The sequence below is a fragment of the Conger conger genome, chromosome 2, assembly GCF_963514075.1.
Source record: "Conger conger chromosome 2, fConCon1.1, whole genome shotgun sequence".
Lineage (NCBI taxonomy): Eukaryota > Metazoa > Chordata > Actinopteri > Anguilliformes > Congridae > Conger > Conger conger.
Genome location: NC_083761.1, coordinates 34,466,570 through 34,484,959, shown reverse-complemented (window position 1 = coordinate 34,484,959; position 18,390 = coordinate 34,466,570). Strand labels below are relative to the sequence as shown.

Sequence of the window (18,390 nt, the reverse complement as noted above, 5' to 3'; positions counted from 1 at the left end):
TCTCGTGTTGATAAGAACGGCAAGCCCTCCGCCTTTCCTTTAACTGCTCTCTTTCCCTCTGTCAGTGTCCTGTAGCCAAGTTTCCATAAAACACAGTATGCTGCACTCTCGGTAATCCCGTCGAGCCATAGTCAGAGCAGAAAGTTTGTCCATTTTATTCACCAATGACCTCACATTCCCCATGATGATAGATGGCAGGTAGGGTTTAAATCTCCTCACCCTCGCTCTCATTCTCTTCCTCACCTTGACACCGGCTCTCACCCCTCTCCTGTGTCTCACCAGCTCCGTTGGGATCCCTGCCGGTTTCAGGTAGGCAATGTTACCACGCACAATCAGCTGATCGCGGGTGTAGGTCTTCATACAGAAGTAGTCCACAAAACATATATCAAAGGAAAAATGGGGATAAAGAAAGAAAGTAGGCTATAGATAAAGCCAGATAAAGCAGAGAGGAGATGCTGTGAAGGCTGCCTGCTCACGCCGGCGCCATTAGCGAAAGCAACCCCTCTTGGCACCTGTCAAGTGGTTTTCCAACATTCTTAACAATGTTAACAGCATTAGCAAACTGATATCACCTGAAAGGCTGGTATCCATCCATCCATCCATTATCTTAACCCGCTTATCCTGAACAGGGTCGCAGGGGGGCTGGAGCCTATCCCAGCATACATTGGGCGAAGGGCAGAATACACCCTGGACAGGTCGCCAGTCCATTGCAGGGCACATACACCATTCACTCACACACTCATACCTACGGGCAATTTAGACTCCAATCAGCCTAACCTGCATGTCTTTGGACTGTGGGAGGAAACCAGAATACCCGGAGGAAACCCACGCAGACACGGGGAGAACATGCAAACTCCGCACAGAGAGGCCCCAGCCGACGGGCATTCGAACCCAGGACCTCCTTGCTGTGAGGCGGCAGTGATACCCACTGCACCATCCGTGCCGCCTATCTGGTATCTCATTCATTTTTTTCTTTTATTTTGGAGAGTGAGAGACATCACAACTTGACACATAACTTTTGTGAAATCGTATATAGTTGGGCCAAAACGGTGTCAACTGCGGTAACCAATTTGTCCTCCATCTTTGTTTACAGTAGAACTGAAACAAAACCCTGCCTCTATTTCCAAGCAATTAGATAGCAGAGAAAAGTTTTCATAAATCGACCATTGTTAATTGCGGGAACTTCAGTAAACTGTATTCAATTCAAAGGAATACATAATCAGCCACACTGATAATATCTCTGCCCTTTTGCATAATCCACCCTGCATTAAGCCTTATTTATACTTCTGTGTCGAGTCTCCGCGGAGGCTACGGCATAGCCCCTATGCCGTTGAGAGCATTTATACTTAGGGTGTCTGCATCGCCTTGCAATTACACCGCCAAAATGTCGTCATTATATCCCATAATCATTTGCGATTAACTGTAAGGATCTTACTTCTGTTAAAATAATGGCAGCTGAAAACAGCAGCAAAGTTCACAATTAACTGTAAAAGAGCTTGTCCACAAGTGAAAGTACACAACGAGCTTGACATTTTGTTTTCGTTATACTTTATAAACAACATTTTAATTGCTTAACACACGGAAATAACGTATGTAACCTTTTAAGCTTCAGTGACCTAGCCAGCTAAATTGCTTTAATTACGCATCACGTAATCACTTTACTTTCACTCTGACAACTTTCTGCCTTCAAAGTGTGTCTCAATCGTTTGTCTGTCGCCACATTTTTTTTGAAGGACAGATTAGGCAATGAGGCATCAAGTGAACTGATTTTGGTTTCGGACACAGCAAAGACGACTGAAACTGATCAATGGCGGAGCAGCCGGAAATGCATAATGCAATGCTACCAAGCGGACCAGTCACAGTTCTTACGGTTCGTGCCGCCGTGACTCGTAGTTACATTTCTGGGGAGGTGCGTGTCAGACTACACCGTAGGGTACGCGTCTACGCGTAGGCTACACCATAGCCTCTGCATCGACTCGACACAGAAGTATAAATCAGAAGCGCAGCTGGTAATTACTTGCCTAGATCACACACATACTGCAGTTCCAGCACCTCCGCCAGTTTGACCCATACATGATATATTCCTGGGCAGAATGTAGCATATGTGCACCTTGTTGCAAAAGGCTTAGTAGATCTGGCCCTAAATCTATAATAGGGTGTAAGTCTCCTCCAAATTGTTTCAGCAATGTTAGGAAGTCACACTGAAGTGTGGGGGGGGCTGGCAAAGGTGTCAAAGAAAGATACAGAAGGCACTGACCTTGCCTCCTTTTCACTAAGAGTGACTTTCTCTGTTAAGTAGTCAAAAAGTTCGCCTCTTCTCATGCTAGAAAGGCAGAAAGTGACAGAAAGGAACATAACATCACAGTACTGTATAATTTATAAGTAATGAATGAGTATGATGAAAAAGTATTTGTCCCCTTCCTTATTTCTATTATGATTGCATATTTGTCACACAGAATGGTTAGATAAAATGTGATCTTTAGACAAAATAAACCAGATTAACCCCTTATGTCTCACCTAGCTGGGCCAGTGTGAGTTTTTACATTCACTCCTTTTTCATGGTGCAATTTTCATTCACTATGGTGTGATATACTGATAACATGATATACTGTTTGAAAGTGTTAAAACTCATGTATAACCTATTTTAAGATGCTATTGCTTTCGTGATAACAGTTCCTTATTTGGTAGCGTGGGGGGACCTTGCCTTCTCAGCATTTTGGAAATCCACAGACTACACAAAATAAGATAATGTCAGTCTCATTTACACGATAGGAATGCAGAGTATAAAAATGGATGTACACCTTATTACATTTTGGTAAATTATCGTAATATAATTTAGTGTCCGTTTGGAGTCTCCTTTTGGGAAAACTGTCTAGACATCCCTTAGAAAAACTGCAGAATGCATTTCATTTTGGGTATGTCATTTTTAAGCTTGTGTTAAGAAGGGGTGATGCTTAAAGTTAAACACAAAACACTGTTTTTAAATTCTGTAATGAAAAAAGTGATCAACCATCTATATCATCCCTCTGAAGAAGTATTCCCCCTCAACTTAATAACTGGCTGCACGACCTTTGCAGCAATAACTGCAACCAAACACCTATAACTTAACATCATTCACATCACAGTGGGGAAAAATTAGCCCACTTTTCTTTTTTTCAGAGGTCCATTTAAGTTTAATAACTTTTTCACAGGAGTGATTTGGGTGTTTCATAACTTTGTTCAAGAAATAAATGAAATAATTATTGAAAAAAAAGTGCTATGTGTTTACTCTGGTTCCCTTTGTCTAGAATTTCAAAGATATGAACCCATTCAGTGGGAAAAATAGGCAATAAAAAAGTAAATCAGAAAGGGGCAAATACTTTTTCCTTACACTGTGCACTTGCTAATATATTCAGCATTAAATGCATGACAGTTGAATGTATTATTGTACTTACAGATCAAACACCAGAAATATGAATGTTGCAGACTCATAGGAATCAATGAGGGTTACTGGAATAAAGAGCAAAGAAAGATGAATTAACAGCAGACAGTGACTGACCAAAGGCAACAATATAAATATTAAAGCACACAATAATCCTGTACTATATAGGTCAACAGTCAAAAATAAGCCAATGGTTCTGGCCTAAATATCCTTACATATCAACATACACATGTGGACAAACCCAAAGGCTACTGAGCTAAGCATATTAAAATTGTTATTCGGATACAGCTCCATGGCTTTCAGGATTGTGATTTGAGAAAACTGCATTCCATTAGCTAGCTAACAAAGGATGGAAGCTACCCACTTTGTGCAACATTAGCAAGGCTTATCCATCCAACCATCCATCCATCCATCCATTATCTTAACCCGCTTATCCTGAACAGGGTCGCAGGGGGGCTGGAGCCTATCCCAGCATACATTGGGCGAAAGGCAGGAATACACCCTGGACAGGTCGCCAATCCATCGCAGGGCGCACACACACCATTCACTCACACACTCATACCTATGGGCAATTTAGACTCTCCAATCAGCCTAACCTGCATGTCTTTGGACTGTGGGAGGAAACCAGAGTACCCGGAGGACACCCACGCAGACACAGGGAGAACAAGCAAACTCCGCACGGAGAGGCCCTGGCCGACGGGGATTCGAACCCAGGACCTCCTTGCTGTGAGGCGGCAGTGCTACCCACTGCACCATCCATGCCGCCCCAGCAAGGCTTATAGAATGCCAAAGGCCCTTTTGGAAATTGATTAGTTGTCAGGGGTTGTGCAGTAATTTTTAAGTGATTTGTCAGGCCCATTCCTCCAGGACAAGTAATCGCTGTCATTTCCCCCAAATCATCACATTTACATCCACACTAATAATCCTATATTACTCAGAATATGATAATATTCCTATCATGTACAAGTCATGCAAATGCCTTCATCCAATTGCTTTCACCAATATTCCAAATACTAGAAATCCGAAAAAGACACCTGGGATATGCCTGTCAGAGTGTTCCCCAAACGCCGGCTAAATGGCCGGTAATGGCCGGCAAACATGCTCTAAATTTGATTGGTGCTAAGTGAGTATTTTATTAAGAAGTATCTGAGTGATTCCAATTGTGTCCTAAATTAATGTGAAGAATATGAGAGATTTCCAAGCAGTGCAGAGATAGAGGAAGAGGAAGCCCATGCCCTAATGAACAAAACAGTTCAAACTGACACAAAATCAGTTCCCAGTATCCGAGAGGAGCTTAGCAGAGCATTGGTGTCTCATGACAGGGACTGGGAATAGTCCATCAAGGATGACTGACTAGATAAACCTAATAGTTGAATTTGTGCATAGTCAGGTTACAGTTATTGTTCAATATCATTAAAGTGAAACATTTATCTTGTAAGTAACACCTTAATTAACAAAATAGTTTGTTCATTCAAAGCAGAGTTATCATGACCATATTTTCTTATTTCCTTCTGATGTCGTTATATTTGAACATAGGGATTCATTTAACATATTAAAATACACCAGAAGCCTCCAAATTGTGTCAGCAAAAAGAGGCCTGGGGTCAGCTACTTTTTCTCTTTGGCCTACAACTGAAATTTTTGGGGAACACTCTGGCCTGTACACTAAGTGGAATATGTTGGCATGTAAACACATTATTCAGAATGAAACGTTGTACACCAAGGACTGGGGTTCGATTCCTGCTCCTGCCAAAAAGTTGAGTTTGGCCGGCTCTCGTGGAGCGGCGTAATTGGCTCACTGCTCCAGCGGAGGGACTTGGCAGGGTTAGTGGGATCACCGCATACACCACCCCGGGTGCCTCAGAGTAACGGTCTAATTGAGATGATACGGCTTGGAGAAGTCGCTCTCAGGGTAACAAGATCCTACTGGGCCGTCGAGGGACGGGGTCATAGGGCGGTGTATCCCGAGCTAGCACTAATCGGATTAGATAGGGTGTAATTGGCTTCCAAATTGGGAGTAAAGAAAAGTTGAGAAAAAAAAAAAAAAGGCACATTTTCCCCTGAATGGAATATTCATTTTCGTCATACTCATTTCAGCCCATTGTCAAAAAGTTCACAATTTTGGAGGGAAGATGATAAACTTATGTCTGCAAAACATTAAATACATGAATATTAGCCTATGGACTACATTGACAGGAGACCAAAAGCACCGTAATAGTAATTTCTTTTAAAGATTAAATTTGATCACAAAATACATATATATATATATTGTTTGTCTGGTTCAAGGTGTGGAAAAAGTCAGAGTAGGAGGAAAAGAGAAAGGAAATCATTGAATCATAATTAATTAATTGCATTTAAAGACACAAAACTGTAAATATTGTGGGAATATGATTTTAAAAAAACTATTACTATTGTAATTTTGTTATCGTTATTATTATTTATTTTTTTCTTATTTATTCTTTATTTTTCTAATTGCTGTATGGCACTGACTCCTTTCTGACCAAATATTGTTTGTATAAATCAGTATTTATGTAAAAAGTGGTGGACGGATAAAAATAAAAAAAGTGATGGAGAGCCAAACGTATGGAGAAAGGAAAGAACAGCCCATGATCCAAAGCATACCACTTCAGCGATTAAAATTAAAATTACAAGTAATGTCAAACACTGCCAAAGCAATCAAAGCATTCATCAAGAAGAAACATTTTGGACTGGCTGCATCACCTGATGCATTTCAATTGCTGAAGAGGGGACTGAAGATAGAAACCCCCTAAAACAAAGATGAAATGAAAGCGACTGCAGTGAAGGCCTGGAAAGGTATTTCCAAAGACACCAAAGGACTGGTGATGTCAGTGGGGTACAGACTTCATGCAGTGATTGCATTTAGGGCCATGTAACCAAATTGTTATTGGTGTCAGACTTTAAGTATCCAGGTTTAAGTATTTTTGTAGGTACCGATCTCCTGGGATTTTCACACACAACAGTTTACTCAGAACTTGTGAAAAACAAAAAACCTCCAGTGAGCAGCAGTTCTGGGGATGGAAACGCCTCGTTGACGGTCAACAGAGAATGGCCAGACTGGTTCGAACCGACAGAAAGGCTATGGTAACTCAGATAACCACTCTGTACAATTGTGGTAAAAAAGCATCTCAGAATGCACAACATGTCAAACCTTGGGCTACAACAGCAAAGTACCACGTCAGGTTCCACTTCTGTCAGGCAAGAACAGGAAGCTGAGGCTGCAGAAGGCACAGGCTCACCAAAACTGGACAGCTGAAGACTGGAATAACCTAATCTGGGCTGATTAATCTCGATTTCTGCTGAGGCATACAGATGGTAGGGTCAGAATTTGGCGCCAACAGCATAAATCCATGGAGCCTTAGGACAACAGACTAGGCTGGTGGAGTGGTGTAATGGCGTGGGGAATGCTTTCTTTGCACATCTTGGGCCCGTTAATACCAATCAATCATTGTTTGGGGCGGCCTGTAGCATAGTGGTTAAGGTAAATGACTGGGACACACAAGGTCCGTGGTTCTAATCCGGTGTAGCCACAATAAGTTCCGCACAGCCGTTGGGCCCTTGAGCAAGGCCCTTATCCCTGCATTGTTCCAGGGGAGTATTGTCTCCTGCTTAGTCTAATCAACTGTACGTCGCTCTGGATAAGAGCCAATAATGTAATGTAATGAATGCCTCAGCCTATTTGAGTAGTGTTGCTGACCATGTGCATCCCTTCCTGGCCACAATGTACCTATCTTCTAATGGCTACTTCCAGCATAATAATGCCCCATGTCACAAAGCAAAAGTCATCTGGAACTGGTTTTATGAACATGACAGTGAGTTCAGTGTTCTTCAGTTGCATTCCCATTCACAGTACAGACAAAATCCACATGGAAAGGTATGTTTGACTTACTTATGGAGGGGTGTCCACTCACAACATTGAGGATGTGGATCTCCTTTAGAGTGGAGTTCTTCACTTCCTCTAATTGTTGAGCTGTCATCTTCTCTGCTGTGATCTCAATTATCTTCACTGCCAGTTCCTGCCCCGTTTGCTTGTGTATACATCTACGTACCACACTGCTGACGCCTCTAGGAAGGTAGAGAATTAGAGAATTAATATACAACATTTAACAAGTTACCAAATAGGCAAGCATAGGAGTAATTGTGGTTAAAGACTCCAGGGAAGGGTAAACCGGGACCTGCTGTTGCCAAGCCACTACATGCGAATGCTCGGGTTTGCTGTCCTCGGACTTGTTTTGGTTCCATCTGTTCAGGATAATCCTGAAATACCCGCTTTCTTCAGATATGATGCCATTGCACACAAGTACATTGTGCCTAACCTTCTAACACATGTTGGTTGAATTTTTCCTTCATGTGTTATTTTGGTAATTATTATTGTTAATAATAATAATAATAATAATAATAATAATAATAATGGTAACACTTGTAGGGGTCCTCGCACGGCTCGCACGACTCCAAATTATGTAGGTCCTCGCACGGGCCGCCAAATAACGCAGGGATTTTACTCTCTACGAAACCGGGGCGCCAGTTAAACGTTGTGTAGCAGTATAACTGCGAAAAGTAATCAGTCTCATAAAATTACTGTTATCAGAAATATCCAACCACAAATTTAGTATTTTAATTAATTAAAATAACCAATATTAATGATTGAACATACCGATAACCTGAAGGTTGGAAGTTCTTCGAAAGACTGCTTTAACTCGGCTCTCATGTCTATGCGATTCCAAAACGGACACCGGGGTTTAATACAATATATTTATTAAACAAACATACAAACACATAACAGATAAACGAACGGGAATTAGTAGGGGAAGTTAGTATGTTAAGTTAGGGCGTGTATGTGTGGGTGCGCGCGATCGCGCGTTTCGCTAGAACAAAGGAAAGGTGGGAGTAGCTAGCTTGAGTAAGCTAGAGTTCTGGGTGTGGTAATAAGTTTAAGTTAGAGTTAGCTGTGAGAAGGGACTACTTGCGTAGTTTTACTCTATATATGCGCAAAAGACGGCGAATCAATTCACGTACATATATATGTAGCTAACCAAACACATTACAATGGTTGGATGGTAAATATTGAAACACAGATTCACAAAAACAGTTAAGACTAAACTAAACACTGGCTATGCCTGAATGTTTGTTTTCTTACTGAGTCCATACGCATTGCTGGATCCAAAAGACATGCTGTCCTTGTAGAAGCGGTGATGGTGCTGTGAATGGAGTCCGGGAGAGATGCGCAGGCTGGGGTTTGTTGCTGTTTCGTTGTTGAGCTTTATTGGGGTAAACTGATGTAGCGTTCCGCATACAACAATTTCCACTCACTATAGGCCACGTAGTTACCGCGAGGTAACTGGGTGTGTCCGTAGGCCTGGTAGTGCGCTGTGCAGCATTCAGCCTCTGTCCGAGTCTCGGAGCAGATGAGCTGAAGCGAATGGCCAAAAAGGGTACGTCGAAGAGTAGAAGCAGAACAAGCAGAACAAGCAGAAAAAGCAGAAGAGACAGAAGAAAGAGATCCCAAGAACGTGTCTTTCTCTTATACGGGACCGTTTATTGCTCCCGCCATTACGGGATTGGCTGAACCAAGTTAGACGTCATTCGTGGTGAACGTCGCGGAATTTTCCTGTGGGAATGTGGAAGTTGTAGTCCCTACACACTGTACTTGAACTCTTTGACATAAGGCTGTCATAACACTGTCAGTGGGATTTATACAGCACTTCCAACTATCCTAGCTTCATAAATTTGTACATACCTGTAACACCCCTATAGCATAATCCAAAATGGAAGAGTCCGATTACCATTACCAGTACAGCCACTGTGGACTATTCCACTTTTTAAACCATGTTTCAATCATGTTTATCTTTACACAATGAGAAAGCGCTCTCAGATATAAATAAAATGACACCAGTGGAAAAAAAGTGCATTTTGTAGGGCCAAAAACGAAAGCTCTCGGAGGCCGCATATGCATTCTACACACAAAATTACCTCTAGGCACACGTTTTACATTTGCATTTACATTTTAGTCATTTGGCAGACGCTTTTAATCCAAAGCGATTTACAAGTGCATAGGTTCTTCCACAAGTCAAAGCATCACATCCATAACTAGGAAAATACACATGAAGTGCTGTTCTAAACATATAGTCATCATAAGTGCAAATTGTTTTCACTGATCTAAGTGAAGAAACAGAAGAGACAGAAGAAAGAGAAGTTGTGGAAGTTGTAGTCCCTACATCCCCCCTGTGGTCTCAGGATGTGGCTGTGTTCCTTGAGAGCATAAAGGTCAGTTCACAGTCCACAGGTCAAGTACATTGGGTCGGTAACACAGTTCACAATTGACTGACAAACATCCAGGCATTTATCAACAATTAACTAAACTGGTCTAAGACACGATACAAACAATGTGAAACGCACAGTGAATACATTGTCACAAAACATAAGAAACCTTGGTGAAAGGGTTAGTCGTTTTGTTAGTTCAGGTGTTTTGTTAGTTGTTGGATGGTGTCCAGAAGGTGGAGCACCAACAGGAATGACCCAGCCATGAAAATGTTCAGATGATGTAGAGGTCTAGGATGGAGAGGCTGTAGCCTTTTTGGAAGTCTTGTTCAGACTGACCAATTGTTCTAGTCCCTACAGTCAGGTTGCTGACGAGGGTTGTCATCTGAAATATGTGGGGACATTTTCAAATTAGGGCAGCTTTCTGTATCCAAGCTTAACCTTATGGCTGTGTCATCAGGAAGGAAATGGAGAGGTGGTCTCATTTCTAAATGATGTGGTAACTCACAAGTGGTCTTGTCTTGCTTGGGGAAGAGGTGGAGTAAGGCACACTGGGGTGTGGCAATATACTTGTAAAGATTACACTGTAGTTTCTACATGCAATACTTTACGATGGTTCAGTAGGTGTAGAAAGAAGCAATGAACGTTTACGAGTTATGACAGGTGTCGGATTTGACTCTACAGTACCTACTTACGATCTGCGTTTGCTGCTGCTACATGCAAATCTAAGTGGCTGCTATAAACTACCTGTTTATTTTGCCACCCCCCTTTGGTAGGAAAGGTGTGCAAAAGAAAGTGGTCAAAGCTTCAGCTGGGAGTCTGCCTGTGAGGAGACCACGGCTATACATCAGTCTTATTCAGTCTTTTGATGGAGGTTGAACAAGACCAGATAGCTCTTTGGAGTGGTTACTCAAGGCATACACGGTACTGAACAAAGGTTAGAGGCTTTAGTTGTCCTCAGAGGAACTGAAGAAGCTCTCTTCAGACAAGGTATCTTCCCTATCAGAGTCATGCTGGTGACTCTGAGGCTTGGGCCTACCGGGTCGGTCTTCTCTCCAATTCCGGCTGGAATCAGAATGTGAGAAGCGACCACGGTGGCTCTTAACCGGGAACTTACTCACATGCCGTTGTTTTGAGCCATTAGACTTTAATGGGGCAACTTGGGAAGTGCCGGCAGGCTTGGTTGGAACAACGTGCTTAGCTGTTTCCAATACCTCGTTCCTGGGCACAATCCTTAAGGTGTCCCAGACCATTTGGGCTTCATTTCTTAATTCAAGGGCTGAGTGTTGGCCCCTTGAAAACAGTGAAACATGAGTTTGGACGCAGGGGTGCAGGTTGTGCACAAAAAGGGATTTGAAGGCTTGATCTTCATCTAAGCCTAGTCCGTTTCTGCCCTGGAAAAATGCATGTTTAAGTCGTTGGTAAAGGTCTTTTGGTCGTTCTGTACGGCTATGTTTAACCTCCACAGATTTGATCATGGCTGTGGCCTGATCAAACCGTGGCAGGTACTCAGCTACCAACGCTTCACAAACCTTGGGATAGCTGGAACGAACCTGTGGTGGAAGTTGTTCCATAAATGTATGGATCTCTCTGGTAGAGGTTTTCCATACAAGTCGTACCTTTTCTCGATCGGTTGCCCTGGGCAGATCCGAGAGACAGTAGTCAACTTCTCTCAAGTAACTCTGAATGTTAAATTCGGAGTCCTTGGGGTCAAATGTGTGGACATACTTCGCCATGGCCTCTAGCTCCTCAAAGCGAAGACCATGTGAAGTTGCACTAGTCTGCCTGTTTGGAGAAGGAGAGCCTGAAATCACATTTGAATGTGAATGCGTTTCATGCGGAGCTCGACGTCCTCGGTTTGGTTTAGGGGGTGGAGCTACAAAACTGTCATTCTCACAATGGTTGGCAGAAGATGAATTGTCGCTGTCAGTGTACTGTACAGAGCTGTCACCTATCCTCTCAGTTATAAAGGGAAAACTAGCGGGATTAGCATTGCTTTTTGTGTGCCCAATTAATAACGTTAGATCTCCTCTACCGTGTCCACGGGAGGGTTCCCTGACCTCCTCATGAGAGGGGTGGGCATGGAAGGTGCAGTCCTGTACTTGCCTGACTGTTTCTCCCTTGCGGAGATGGACCACCGTTGGGATGGAGTCCCCCCTTTCCCTCTCCAGGGAAGAGGTGGGCAAACCATTGCATGGGTGGTCAACAGCACTGCAACTGAGGAGACTGATGAGTCTCCATCAGAGCAAGCTGTGGAACCGGGATCTGACAAACCTGAATCGATTTGTGACCCCCCGTCCCCCACCTTGTGGTGTAAGGAGGAAGCGGGAGAAGCTGGAGTTGGGCAAGCCTGAGAAAGCAGGCTTACAGAAGAGAGTGGATGTGGTAGCTTGTAGCATCCACACTTCAACTGAAATAATTCCTCTCTGTAGGAACAAAGATCTGATTCGGTTGAATGCAGATCACGCAAGTATTGTAGTGCTTTCTTGCCAACAGTTTGAAGCTCAAGTAAAACACTGGTGTGTTGTCCTTTGAGGTATGCTATCTCTGATTCTAAGTTTTTGTTGCTCTGAAGAGCAAGACTAATCTGTCTGGCAAAATTCAAGACCAGACAACTTAGAATTGGGTCTTTTGACTGGGTGGGGGAGTGACCTTTCTCGTTGATTAAGGAGAACATTTCTTTCCTATAATCAGTGAGGTTCATCTGATTCAGGAAAGCTATGTAGCCAGGTGCTAAACCTTGGGCTAAAAAGGAAAGGTACTCATCAATAGATATGGGTTCCATATCTCAAGCCAAATAAAGCTAAAAGCTGAATCAGTAACTTAAGAGGGTACTCTTGAAGTCAACTATTTCACAAGGGCCTTGAGCTCCTAAAAGTTGGCAATGAATTGTTCACCCAATATCACAATCCAACATACAAGTTGTGATGAAGGATAAAGAATTTAAAACGCTCTTTGATTATTCTCTAACTATAGTACAAGGTAGCTATAGCATCACACAGGGAAATAATGCAGGGATTTTACTCTCTACGAAACCGGGGCGCCAGTTAAACGTTGTGTAGCAGTATAACTGCGAAAAGTAATCAGTCTCATAAAATTACTGTTATCAGAAATATCCAACCACAAATTTAGTATTTTAATTAATTAAAATAACCAATATTAATGATTGAACATACCGATAACCTGAAGGTTGGAAGTTCTTCGAAAGACCGCTTTAACTCGGCTCTCATGTCTATGCGATTCCAAAACGGACACCGGGGTTTAATACAATATATTTATTAAACAAACATACAAACACATAACAGATAAACGAACGGGAATTAGTAGGGGAAGTTAGTATGTTAAGTTAGGGCGTGTATGTGTGGGTGCGCGCGATCGCGCGTTTCGCTAGAACAAAGGAAAGGTGGGAGTAGCTAGCTTGAGTAAGCTAGAGTTCTGGGTGTGGTAATAAGTTTAAGTTAGAGTTAGCTGTGAGAAGGGACTACTTGCGTAGTTTTACTCTATATATGCGCAAAAGACGGCGAATCAATTCACGTACATATATATGTAGCTAACCAAACACATTACAATGGTTGGATGGTAAATATTGAAACACAGATTCACAAAAACAGTTAAGACTAAACTAAACACTGGCTATGCCTGAATGTTTGTTTTCTTACTGAGTCCATACGCATTGCTGGATCCAAAAGACATGCTGTCCTTGTAGAAGCGGTGATGGTGCTGTGAATGGAGTCCGGGAGAGATGCACAGGCTGGGGTGTTCTCGTCTTAGCAGCCCGTTGTCGTCTGATCCGCTGGTTCTTTTCCAGGTGTAAAAGTTCGTTGCTGTTTTCGTTGTTGAGCTTTATTGGGGTAAACTGATGTAGCGTTCCGCGTACAACAATTTCCACTCACTATAGGCCACGTAGTTACCGCGAGGTAACTGGGTGTGTCCGTAGGCCTGGTAGTGCGCTGTGCAGCATTCAGCCTCTGTCCGAGTCTCGGAGCAGATGAGCTGAAGCGAATGGCCAATAAGGGTGCGTCGAAGAGTAGAAGCAGAACAAGCAGAAAAAGCAGAAGAGACAGAAGAAAGAGATCCCAAGAACGTGTCTTGCTCTTATACGGGACCGTTTATTGCTCCCGCCATTACGGGATTGGCTGAACCAAGTTAGACGTCATTCGTGGTGGACGTCGCGGAATTTTCCTGTGGGAATGTGGAAGTTGTATTCCCTACACACTGTACTTGAACTCTTTGACATAAGGCTGTCATAACACTGTCAGTGGGATTCATACAGCACTTCCAACTATCCTAGCTTCATAAATTTGTAAATACCTGTAACACCCCTATAGCATAATTCAAAATGGAAGAGTCCGATTACCATTACCAGTACAGCCACTGTGGACTATTCCACTTTTTAAACCATGTTTCAATCATGTTTATCTTTACACAATGAGAAAGCGCTCTCAGATATAAATAAAATGCATTTTGTAGGGCCAAAAACGAAAGCTCTCGGAGGCCGCATATGCATTCTACACACAAAATTACCTCTAGGTACACGTTTTACATTTACATTTACATTTTAGTCATTTGGCAGACGCTTTTAATCCAAAGTGACTTACAAGTGCATAGGTTCTTCCACAAGTCAAAGCATCACATCCATAACTAGGAAAATACACATGAAGTGCTGTTCTAAACATATAGTCATCATAAGGGCAAATTGTTTTCACTGATCTAAGTCTTTTCCTTACAAAGTTACGGACCTGTAAAAATCATATTTGGTGCTGCAATGCATTTGTCAGTGAAAATTATGAAAATCAAATGGCACAACTGGCAAAACAGTATTAAGCTTACATTTTCAGGAATTGTATCTCATCATTATCTACCAACAGACGAAAAAATAAAAGAATTTGAGAGGTACTGTGGTACAACCTCATAAAAACAGAGAAAGCACGTAATGTAAGAGTGAGAAAGGGAGCAGGAAATGTACCAAGAAGTCAAATAAAATCTAAAAATGACACAGTGTAACAATTTCAACTTACATTGTTTGCCATATTTAGCTAGCTGTGATAATTGAGGCCCAACTATTGTAACAACTGAGCATGACAGGGGCTAAATAACAGGTTAAGACACATTTACAAAGCAGCCTTAATTCACCAGATTTAACCAACAGTTCTTGCGGAAGCCAAGAATTATGACAACGGTCATGTGGTACTATACTTTACACAAAAAGTCTAACCTAAGCAGTCTTGCACCAGCAAGATCTTTGAACTGTTGTGGTTTTCTAATTTAAAACAAAGATTCCCAACTGGGCTTAGTACTGTGGAATCAGTCTGGTTCTAAAAATACATGTTCCCTCCACCATTTCCTCGAGGGCCGTGGAAGAGTGCCAACTCCTCACAGTCCATGCTCTCCTTTGGGGCCTCGGCTCTAGTGGTCTTTTTCTTAAGTGCATACAACCAGTAAATCCTTGTCCTCTCAAGGGTCCAAACGGACCATCTCAGCCCCAGTAGGGGCCTCTAGTGGTCTTTTGTGCATACAGACAGTGGAAATAATACTCAGTGTGGCTTGATACAACAATATACTTTCACATATCTATATGCATATACATTGTCTGTGCATGTCTATTTATCACATTTATCTGGATCTAAGTGCATTTTACCAATCATGAGTGCATATATTGATTTCATTTAAATTTTTGGGTGCAATACATCAAAATGGAATAAATGTCAAGCCAAATGAAAGAATGACATCTCAGGCACATACTTTGTATTCATTACATCTTCCTATCTTATTTCAGAACAGAGTTATAGACAGAGGGTGTGCACGTTGGATTAAAAAAAACAAAAAACGGTACTAGATCTGGTACTTGAATTCAACACGCACCACCGTCTGCTCAGCTATGAACTCACGGAGTTGGGAGTCTCTGCAGACTGGAGTAAGGGGTGTATTGACAGAAAGGGGCTTTCCAACAGCAAAAGGGGTGTTTCCATTGGATGATAATTAAAACTGTCATTTACCTTCATCAATGGTCTCTAGCTCTAGCTGCCAGAGGTGTGGAGTTTCCTTTGTTTCCTTTCCTTGATAATAATATGGAGCTTCCTTTTTGACTGTTATAAAAAGGCCATCGGGTTAAACAGTTCTCTGATCCTGAAACATGTCTGGTCACAAGTAACTATAAACTATGAAAAGTATAATTCCTACCTAATTTCTAACACTACTGTAATTACTCATTGTCATTTAGGCTATGGATAATGGTAAAAAAAAAACAACAACTATGATTTCTGATAGGCAACAAATGCACAATTCTACAAATGTAAAGCTCTGCTGTTTGTTGGCCAACATACTCATTTATAGCACATCATAATATAAAGGCCACATTTGGATACAAAGGTCAAAAGTCCCCCTCAAGGAACTGTCAACGATTAAAAAAAACAAAAACAAAGAAAAAAACAAAGAAGTAATTAATTGGAGTCAGATAACAGTCAACCACTAAAGTAGCATTATGATGACGGCATGTTTTGACTCTTGTCATGTCTGTGTTGCTATGGCATGAAGTTGTAAATGGTAAAAGGGTAAATGGCTGGAATTTATATTGTTACTTTGTCCAAAGCTTTTGTGTCCTTATTCTTTATTGTAGATTTCACCATATTCATCTGTCGGCTGGATTGCTGCACAAAGACCCTTTTCATTGCTGCTACTGCCCCAAAATATATATCAATCGATTTGATTTAATGAAACATCTGACAAAGTGGCAGCAGGATAATGAATCATGCTCTGAAGCTGGAGACAATATCTGTGGTGTGTTAATTGTTCTAGAACATTGTCTCCGGTGTTCAGGCGAAAGGCTAATTTTGCCTGGCTGGACAGGAAGTTCAGGGAAGAATGGGATGCACTTCACCTTCTAGTGAAAACATGACTATCCAGGCTTTTGTACAATGGACTGCTTTTTGAGTAAAGTGGCTATAATTGAGTAAAGTCTGTTAAAAAACCCCGAAAAAACAGCAGTGTGACTGACCCAGCATGGGAAGTTGATTATCATTGATCGGGGGCGACATTGGCTCAGGGGGTAAGAGCAATTGTCTGGCAGTCGGAGGGTTGGAGGGTTGGAGGGTTGGAGGGTTGCCGGTTTGATCCCACCTTGAGCAAGCCTTACCCCTGTGTAAGCAGTGGGTGGAGACTACAATGCACTTTATTCTCAGCATTCATTAACACATTCAAGCATCAATTAGATTTTATAAGTACAAGCAGAACAAACAAAAGCATAATGAACATAACCAGGAAGACCATCACCATTGTAAAGAATGACGTCATGACTACTTTGTGAGAAAGCTCCAGTAATGCACTTTTGTATTTGCGCATTGGATTAAAAGCGTCTGCCAAATGACTAAAATGTAAAAATGTAAAATGTTTGTGAGCTAGGAAAGACGGCCTCTCCTTATAGTTGTTCATTATGAAGGATTCACTGTCCATCCAGTCTATCAACTAAAAACACTAATAGCAATATCCACTCTTGTCATAATTTCACCTGGCTTACCTGCCAATCACCTCTTTTGGATCATATTTCTGATAGAACTCCTTTGCTCCCACCCAATCGGGAAGTTCATCTCCAAGCACTATATCTCGGGTCATGGTTGAGGGCCTGCCTAAAAAAAAGAAAGTGAAATCTAGTATGAAACTGCAGGAAATTACAATAATAAACCACTCAGCTTTGTCCAGGGTTTTTACTCCTTCCAAATATGTTTTCCTGGCTTCACACTACCAATAAACAATTTGTACAACATGGTACTACTATGTATAGCTTTCAGCAATACAAAGAGCCCCCCCCATCAGTTTTAAATACCTAATCATTTTCATTCTAAAATGCGCCTCAGATTTGAAAGAGCAGATTATCAGATTATGCTCTTCCTTAAATCACATATCAGTTGCTCCATTTTATCATACTGTACTTTGCAAGTCAGGCCGTTATGCACATTAATCAGAGAAACTTCATGTTCAACAGAGGACACTGGCCTGGTCCGGATGCAACTTGAAACTGTTGGGCCAATCCATGCACTACAACAGCATTCCAAAGATTTACATTCATTATTTTCATATTGCTGTAATAAGTACAAAAAGGGATCTTGCAAAACAACCTTTAATCAAGTAAGAGGTTTCATGACAATTTTACATCAAATTACCTCAACCAGGAATCATTGGAAATGATAATCATGGTTCAAACACATACAAAGTTATGTTTTTAAATTATAGCACCCCTTCTAGATCAAGTGGTGCCACACTCCTTGCAGTCTCTCTGAGTGATGCCTACCAAGGTTGGTGTCAGAAGCAGAAGCATTGCCAAGATATGGATACGTTTTATAAGGCATGGTCTCAAGATGATATGAGGCAAGTTTGATGAAGATTGAAAAATCTTTTTAGAAGGAGTAGCACATTTCTTACTAGTCAGAATTTCAGTTTAAAGATCTATAATTACATTGTTACTAGTATAATCTTGTAGAGCCATTAACCAGAAATTGGTTCAGAAAGAAAGAAAATATGGAAATGATAACTCTTTACTTGAATAAACAAAGTATTTCATGAAGCTTCACCTAAAATATAAATGTTTCACTTTAATGATATTGAACAATAACTATAATATGACTATGTACAAATTCAACTATTAGGTTTATATAGTCAGTCATCCATATCAGACTCTGACTCTTCCCAGTCCATATCAAG

At 41.5% G+C, this 18,390-nt stretch overlaps 1 protein-coding gene across 7 annotated transcripts in view; it reads right to left on the bottom strand.

Moving 5' to 3' along the window:
• Nucleotides 1–18,390, bottom strand: part of phkg2 (phosphorylase kinase, gamma 2 (testis)) — a 68,001-nt gene that overhangs the window by 37,553 nt on the left and 12,058 nt on the right. For all 7 annotated transcript variants that reach the window (XR_009708111.1, XR_009708108.1, XR_009708109.1 and 4 more), the window contains exons 2-5: nt 17,210–17,318; nt 7,328–7,503; nt 3,435–3,489; nt 2,258–2,323 (exon numbers count right to left, since the gene is read on the bottom strand). Coding sequence is in view for 3 of the 7 variants with exons in the window: in XM_061232464.1 (XP_061088448.1) it covers nt 2,258–2,323; nt 3,435–3,489; nt 7,328–7,503; nt 17,210–17,304 (392 nt within the window). In the remaining 4 variants the exon portion in view is untranslated. The remainder of the gene's footprint in view (nt 1–2,257; nt 2,324–3,434; nt 3,490–7,327; nt 7,504–17,209; nt 17,319–18,390) is intronic.